At 35.5% G+C, this 9,039-nt stretch overlaps 1 protein-coding gene across 1 annotated transcript in view; it reads left to right on the forward strand.

Moving 5' to 3' along the window:
• Positions 1 to 1,319: 1,319 nt before the first annotated feature.
• Positions 1,320 to 9,039, forward strand: part of Smp_076950 — a 17,841-nt gene continuing 10,121 nt past the window's right edge. Inside the window, exons 1-4 of the mRNA XM_018790936.1 lie at positions 1,320 to 2,254; positions 3,571 to 3,968; positions 6,303 to 6,460; positions 7,586 to 8,022. Coding sequence (XP_018645945.1) covers positions 2,117 to 2,254; positions 3,571 to 3,968; positions 6,303 to 6,460; positions 7,586 to 8,022 — 1,131 coding nt within the window. The 5' untranslated portion in view covers positions 1,320 to 2,116. The remainder of the gene's footprint in view (positions 2,255 to 3,570; positions 3,969 to 6,302; positions 6,461 to 7,585; positions 8,023 to 9,039) is intronic.

The raw sequence follows: 9,039 nt of genomic DNA on the forward strand, positions 1-9,039 counted from the left end.
TCCCCGGATAAATGCACGTGAATTGTTTTTCGAATCGACAGATAGAGAGCATATTTGCAATACTTCATTTGGGTTTTGAATACAGGTGTCAGAGATACAGCAAACATCTACGTTAAAACTTCTCAAAAACAGTCAAACTCATTTGTTATCCGATCTGAATCAAAGTGCAAGTGTTGGATTGAGGTCAGTCTTAATAACACACGTGATCCGAATTTTGTATTAAGTAGCAGCATTTAGATATTCCAGCAACCGGTAACTTGGAATCTTGTAGTGATAACAGGAATTAAATTAGAGCATTTCGCGTACAAGATTACGCTGTAGCACATTGGTTGGTGTATCCATAGCTAATCAACTCCTGGGGATGGTGGCAAAGGACTACTTTTGTGTGAAGTTACAAATTCACTTACGTTTTTCTTACTGTCATTCACACTCACTCAACTTAGTTTGTTTAGAATATGATCACATGGATGACCAAGCAGTATTCTGATTTCGGGGCTTAGTCAAATGAAGTAGTGGCTGAAGAATACTTAGTAGTAGGGTTATCAAGGTCAAGTAACGAAAGACTTTACATCTGGACACGACATAAATTCCTAGAAAAACGTAGTGCTGATGGAGTTGTGAAATAAAAATGATTACAGAATGGAAGCAACACAGATTAGAGAGTGAAGCACAACAAAAATTATTCAAGATTATTAGTTGACAGTGGAATCGCCATCCTTTTAAGTCTGCGGAATTCATGACTATCAAACATATTAAACTTGATTTATGTATTCAGGAAGAAAAAGTGATAAGCCTTGTCTTTATTACATGCTTGCAAGTCTCTTATTTTAGTTGTATCATTTTCACTTCTGTCAAATTTATAAATTTATTTGCAACTAATTAATCTCAACACATGCTATTCTTAATTACTTATGTTTAGCTACTTCACTAAATGATCTAATAATTTTCTGATTTGTGGTCATTTGTCATTATGTTTGATGTTATGGGATCATCTCTTTGACACTGTATTTATTTGCAGTACGTTTTTGCATTCATTTAGTCACATCACATTCGAATGGCCACCATGATTATACGTATTTACATCTGATTCAATTCCATTGTTATCAGTATGTTTGCTTGATTGGATTTTAAAATATTTTAGGTTGTTATCAGCTAGGGAAACCTGGCAAGATAGGGTGAATTTGTATTAGTCCGCTCAACCTTTTATTCTTTGTTTTTTCTGCTTAAAAATACATTTAAATTAAATCTAGGACAATTATCGTTTGTGCCAGTGAGGAAGCAAAGCAAATATATCATTTTCACAATTTCCGGTTACCATATTTGTGAGTCATCTGGAATACTACCTAGCCTTTCTAACCAAAACGGATGGTTTTCTTAGAGGGGCCGCCTCTCGATTTTTGACCTAGAGGTTTAGTCCACAAGGCAGTGGAGCAACGTTCGGTGTTGTGCCATGGTAGCTGGTGACTAAAATTAGGTGTATATGCTATATCCCCCCCATGATCCTAAAGTTCATGTGCACCATTGACTTGGAACTAGGGTTTTCTAACGCCTCTTGGTGAGTCCTCCGTACCCACCAACCCGGTGTAAACGCCTGACATTTGCTTTTCATCCCCTTATTTCTGTAAATAGCGCCTCCGGTGCATGTAAGCAGTTAGTTTGGCTTCTGTGGTAGTGAGTGTAAACACATGGCTACATAAGAACATTTTGAGACAGAGCAGACTCTTCTACTAGGGCATTTGAGGCCCATTTGGTGTTCGGGATGGGGTCTGACTTAGTGTCAAGCCAACACACACAAAACATCCCACTATCTGACTCACTCATCACTTGTAGGAGAACGACTGTTCATCAAAAGTAACTATGTAGTGAGTTTAAAACCTCACTCTCTCCCAATTTCCTATTGCTTAATTTTTTTAAAATCCCATCCGTTCACTGATGTTTCACTACCATGTTTTCTATTTTAGCCTTCCATCCTCATTGAGTAGAGTATCACTAATCTTACAACTCAACGTCTTTAAGGTTAATGTCAATTATCTCAAAAACTAGGTTTCATACTTGTACCACGACTTTTTAAGTTACACGCGAAATACATAGATCGGAGTCGTCGATTAACTGTCTTATGAAAATGGCTAAGAAGAAATCATCACTTGTTACAACTGACTCATCTGCTAATCAAGGTTATATCGATAAAAAATTTGATAAAGAACCTTCCGACTTCTGCAATATTTGTCTTCTCATATTTCTCTACATTTTGCAGGTGGGTTTTCTGATTATTTAAAACATTCTTAGCATATTCGACTATCCTAAATATTGATTATTATGTAGATTGAGGTTTAAGTGTAATTTGTCAGGAGATTTTCCTGACCGAAATCTAACTCCAAACATACATGACCTCAGCTAATTTTGTATATTTTCTGAAGCCAGTTACTCTGCTAAACGGAATCGCCGTTATTAACGAAACACTAAAAAGCCAACTATCAAAGGTTTTAAAATAATACTTTAAGCGCACTGCAGCAGCAGACCGAATTCGAAATAATCATGTAGAGTTTAGACCGTGTATATAAGTCTCCATTAGTTCAAGCACAGACAACGCTCGAAACTGTACAATTGGTAAGCGCTTGATAAATTATTCAGAGGTGCATCAGATTACGTTACTCCTGTACTCATACAATACAGACAAATCAGAGTATTTTTGTTCTGGTTCCGTAGTTATTAGGCCCTGGAAGTTTGTTTTGCCACCAAACAATTTTTGTCCAATCCGCTTGGCAAATAACATCCGTCGACCGAAAAATTAACCTAAATAAAGAACAGTCTGCTTCAAATGTCCGAATTAGTGTGTCAGTTAACACATTTTTGATGTGCATATTCGATAGGTCACTATTTTGGGTCATCGATATCCACATAGTGGAATTTGATACAGTGATCGGATATCATATGCTATCCTAGTGTTCGGTTAGCTAAGCACATATCACTTTGTTTTTAGGCTCTTCCTAAGCATCACTAGACTGAATCAGACAGTTCAAGGTATATGAACATATTCCGACCAAAGTCGTTACAACATGTATTTCCCATCCGAACTCCTCGTTTACTGTAAACTCTACTGTTTTCTCTGGATTTACAACAAATGGAAAATACATTACTTCATAATAAGTAGTTAAAGTGAATGTTGATCAGCTGATCTCAATAGACAAATTTGGAGACAGACACGACAGCATTCCGCTCTTTAGGCTTCGATTTCAGCAGTTTGCCTAAACATATTCTCTTCGAAGTTCATAAAATGTGTATAGGGGAGTTCCGAAGCATTTTTAAGGTCTAGCTGAGACACCATATAGGTTTTTGAATTTACTGATAGCTTGTACGATCTTATAGCTACCTCCATTCTTCATGTCTGGTCCGTAGAAGGGCCGAGATTGACGTTATAGCACCTTAAATTTCCGCAACAGATTGTCACTGTTTGTTTATCTTTACATTTTTACTGTCAATATTTCTCATGTCATTGGTTTTAACTGATCATCTCATATAGATTCTAAAACTATCTAAATATGTTTTTGGTACAATTTATCTCATTGTTAGGGTATTCCTCTTGGACTGTCGTCTGCAGTCCCTTACTTACTACAATCAGATCCAAAATCGGCTAATTACCAATCACAAGCAGCTTTCTCGTTTGCATTTTGGCCATTTTCGCTTAAATTAGCTTGGGCTCCAATAGTGGACTCGTTGTACAGTCCACGTATAGGAAGACGAAAGACTTGGCTTATTCCCATTCAATATGCTCTTGGAATTAATCTGCTTATTATCGCGCTCTATGTTAACCAGTGGTTGGGGCGTACACCTGATAACCCATGGGGCCCATTAGGTGTGGTGCATCCTGTGAATATTTCACGTTTGACTGTAGCTTTCTTTGGACTTACTTTTCTTGCAGCTACACAAGATATTGTGGTGGATGGATGGGCACTTACAATGTTGTCTAGGTGAGTTTCTTGTATGACATATATGTGCATATATAGAAAAAAACAAGGTAGTCATAATAACCAGAATGGTCATTTGTAAGGGAAATGAAACATATTGATTTGAAATGGCCTGGATTATTCTGAAATTTGATCAGCTTTGGTTGAGATATGGGCACCCTGTGCGGATTGTCTCGATCTAGTCATAAGGGCACAAGGTAGTATAGAATAGATGTAATGTGACTAGCAGGGGAGCCTAGGATGCGTGTTTCGTCCTATTTGGGACTTTTCAATCGGATTTCAGCAACGGAGTAATCCAAATCAATTCAAATTGAATTAAACCTCATACCCGTTGCACAAGTGGGTGGCTATCTAGATTCAGTAGCTAAGTGGATAACGCCGTGGCGTTTGAAGCGAAAGTCATTGCGTGTGAGTCTTGAAGTGAGTATCAGCTCTTGGATTCAGGTACATGCAACTGACCAGTCTCAAATAGGAAGAAACGCACTTATTGGTTTCCACTGCTAGACACATTCCATGTATTCTACATAGAACATATTAGCCATACGGTTGAGAGAGTACATAACATTTAATAAGAGGATTTCGATATTGAGTTAAATATTGACTCTAATTGCATTTTGGCAAAGAGATAAATACTCTCGTTCACTTATTTCTTTTCAGCTATTTGCTTTATACTCCCTCTCCCTCTGTCTGTTCACAATTTTAATCCTTTATTTGTGTGACGCCTATTTCCTTCGGTGTCCAGTTGACCAGTACTTGTGTATATTAGGGAATAAATTTCACATATATTGCCGTAGGAATTTTTGAAAAATATCAGTTACTTTTCATCCATGATCGCTTACATGGTCGAAATTATACTTAAAACCGATCGAGTCTAAAGTAATTGATATGTGATTACTTATGTAAATAGTTATAATATTTAATTCTAAAAAAAATTAATAAGTTATGCAACTGAAGAAGGTACACAGTTATCTTTCCAAAGAGTTTACAATAATTCACACTTGTACTAGTTGTGTTGTGAACAGATTTCGATTATGATTATATCTTAGTTGCCCTTTTGTCAAATATAATGGTAATCATTTAATAATATAATATAGTGAAGTAACAGCTCATGTGATTAAACTATTGGCACAAACGACTAATATAAAAATTTGTAACAACAAGTTAAGAAAGTCTTTTTTTCTATTAAAATGACATACGTACTTATAAAGTATCAAACAGAAGTATTCTTAGTTACGAATCATTTAAAGCGTATTCGTTTTTAAAGCTCGAATCTCGTAGGTCACTCGTAAGTCAATAAGTTTAAGACGTAATTAGTAAATTTGATGATTTTCTTCCACGTTATAAATGGTTAGTAATAAATGTCATTCTTCATCTTCTCAAAAGCTCGATGTAATCTTACTTAAGAATTTAATCCTCACCGTTGCTGCCACCTTGATGTGGTGGTCGGACTTGCCTATCGTGATAAACCAATCGGGCCATACTGGCTGGAACAATAGTTCCTCAAGTTCCTAACATGCCAGACAGGTCGGTTGAAGAGCGGTAAGACTAAAAGAAGAAAACCCAAGGTCCAAGGGCGAAGTCCTACTGCTGACTATACAGAGGTGTGACGGCAGTAAGATGTTTCCCTCAGACTATTAGCATAACAGCAATGCTGCCTCCTCACAAAGGAAGGGTGGGTTTAGAGAAGGTCGATCCTCAAAATGCACTACTCACCTTATCCCACGGATATCCGTCTCCGAAGGTAGAGTCTCAACAAGTACGGAGCTAACACAAAGATTGAGCACAAAAAGATTGTGTGTGATCGATCGGCTCCGCGCAGTTGTCCCATGGGCAGTGCGGTCACGCTCTCAGGTCACTGAAACCGAATCTAACACGATTTTTTCGGGCACTTCTAGAAGAACCCTTCCATGGTGTGGGCAACTGGGAAGTGATAACCGCCCTCATACTTCTAACAGCACTAAAAACCTCTGTGTTCATAATCAATTTTCATGACTAAAAACTTAATATTCACCGATGGAGCTTCAATGCTAAGTTATGTTTTGTAGAGTTTATCTGTTTGCAGTGACAAAATGTACATACCTGTAGTATTCAGTAGATGGGGGGGGGTAAATATAAATTCCGATCAAGTAGGTAAACTACGCTGTGCTCACTGTGAGATCTCGAATTCCTCGTCCCAATACTTCCTACATGTTTCCGGGTGACGGCTACTTTTAACGGTCCCTTTAGTAGTCAATATTAATTCATATGATTGTTTTTATTAGATCCCTGAAGGCAAATATTGTTTTATAATCGAGACTTCAATTTTTTTGTTTCTTGATTCTTCTTTTCCTATTTTAGAAAGAACTTAGGATGGGCTTCCACATGTAATACAGTTGGTCAAACATTAGGTCATTTAATTGGGTTTGTCGTCCTCATGTGTTTAGAATCACCAGATATTTCTAATAAGTATATACGATTGACTCCTGTTGAAGGTGAAGGGCTGATTACTTTTTCAGGTTAGATTTAGGTTAATATTTATTTATTTTTATATGGCGAATGTTGCTGCATATTGATTAATTGGTGTCATACCATTCAAACTATTCTATAAGTTTTATCAAGTAGATTAGAGCAGTCCTACGATAAACACTATTGAACTTATAGTTTTACTCTATAAACAATTATTCAACCATAAAATTTGTCCATACCGACCAGATACTTTATGTGATCAGTTTATGAGTTGTCTTTTAGTGATGCGGTATCTAACTCCAAGTAGATCGTTTGAATGACTGTTATTGAAATATAAATATCACCAATCCTCGTATATAATCATCAACTTAAATCGCTTTGATGTATAACGTAATTAATTGAAGTCGAATACGGGAATGGGTTTTTGAATACGTATATTTGGTATAATCGTTGATCGGGTAGGTAATCAAAGCAAAATGACACTTGATGGAGGAGGCGAGTAAGCCAACTCGATTTAACCAAGCGTTAGTCGATATTTATAGTCACAGAAAAATAAGTTACAGACATGTGATGTGTAAGATAAGAAATACACACACAGACGCTCATATAAAAACAGTCAAGGTTGATAAGCGAATGATTGACAAGGTCGAAATAGGAATCAAGAAAAATGAATAACCTGGTCTGTCCAGAAGCTAGAATAAGTTATATGGGCTTAACATAGTAACCGACACTACAGTGTCATCGCTACGATCTGTTGCTTCAAACACGTTTAATGCAAGTCGAGACCGTTTTAAACCAAGGTAACCTTACCAAATTATATCTGCTTGATTGCATCACTGATCTCAAAATAGACACATGGTGTTATCGTTATGCCAGTTTGATGAAATTTGATAATCAATCATTCATTGATGTGATACATTTGTTTATTTTGTTAAAACTCAAATGAAAATAATCATCCTGTTGCTTGGATTAGTTGCTTTGATTCAATTTATAAACTCAGTTGTTTTAGTTTGTTTTAATTATTGACTTTTCATTAAAAAAATATGATGCACGTTTATATATATATATATATATATATATATATACACCGTGCATTTTCAGAATTCAACTTCGTTCTATTTATCTGCGATCAAAATAAACCGTGCTTATATGTATTGTATTATTTCTTGAAATAGGTTTTCTCTATTTTTGGGGCATTGTATTCCTGGTGGCAACTACACTTGTTGGAGTTTTCAAGAAGGAGGTACCTCATAATCTGTCCGTTATATCATCTGCTCATTCTAATCATCTTGATGATCATTCGAATGGTTCGGTAATTTATTTAAATCCAACAGGAAACGTCGAAAGACAGTTATCATCCTCTAGAAATCGTATCTCACAAACAAATACAGTTGATAAACAAATTAGTTGTGAATCCACTCGAAGTCGTTCACGCACTCCCAGTCATACATCAAATGTTTGGAGTCGTATTATTGAAATTTCTCCTGATGAAGAACTGAATGTAACTGAGCCAAATAAAGAATTGTCATTATTTGAAACCTATCGTTTTATGTTAGGCATTTGTAAATTGAAGCCTATTTTACAATACGTAATGTTATTATTCATTGCCAAGGTAAATAATTATATATATATATATATATATATATATATATATATATGTATATATATATATATATATATATATAGTAGTTTGTGTTTGATCTTGTCCCATGAAATCGTGGTCAACAAATCAGAGAATTTGTCTTGTAGTACCGATTTGTATCCTATGTTTAAGAAAATACTTATTTACTAATTCTTTCTTTACGTTAGTACTCCATACACTTAAGTGATTGTATTAATTCAACTTATTAGACGTCACAACAGTACCAGAAAGAGCATTCCAAACATCACAAGCAGTTGTTATGATCTAAGACTCAATGTATCTACTATACACTTTCCTAAATAACAAAAGCGACTTGTGTCTTTAAAGATGAGTAAAGAAAATTCAGCAAAGAAATTTTTCTTTTTGAAAATTTAACTTACGTAGACTTTATAATCGTATTTTTCGGTAATTCATTTGCTAAAAATAACAGTCCGTATTGAAGTAGAATGTTGAAAAAATTGAAGTGGCACCGTGTTATAAACTGTTTACAAAAATCAGATATTGAGGGGAAGCTATTCAATAATCCAATGGCTAATTAAAATTCGTAATAATAACTAATTACGAAAAGTACTGGGAGGAAGTAGAAGGAAAAATATAGATTGTGATGGATAGAAAGGATGATTAAAGCCATCATAGAATTGAAGGACGGAACATACTGTTTTTATAAACAAAGGTTAGTGTTGAATTATTAGATAGTTAGTTTTTAGCCTCTGTTGTATATTTGTATGTTAATTTTTATTTCTGTTGAACTGTTTCTTCCGACAGTATAAATGATTTTGAAAAACGGTTCTGGTGAAGCAGTATTCAGAATTAACTAGTCCCAAGACTGAGCTTTTGATTGACTTTCCCAGTTTTTTACATCACCAGGCAAGATTATATTAGATGTTTTTTGAAAGAAAGGGCGATATAACTTGTTCCGTATGAACAAGTAAACTGATAGACCTACATTGATTTCGTTTAAAGTGGGAGCTTGTCCTTCACATGACT

Source organism: Schistosoma mansoni (assembly GCF_000237925.1).
Source record: "Schistosoma mansoni, WGS project CABG00000000 data, supercontig 0013, strain Puerto Rico, whole genome shotgun sequence".
Lineage (NCBI taxonomy): Eukaryota > Metazoa > Platyhelminthes > Trematoda > Strigeidida > Schistosomatidae > Schistosoma > Schistosoma mansoni.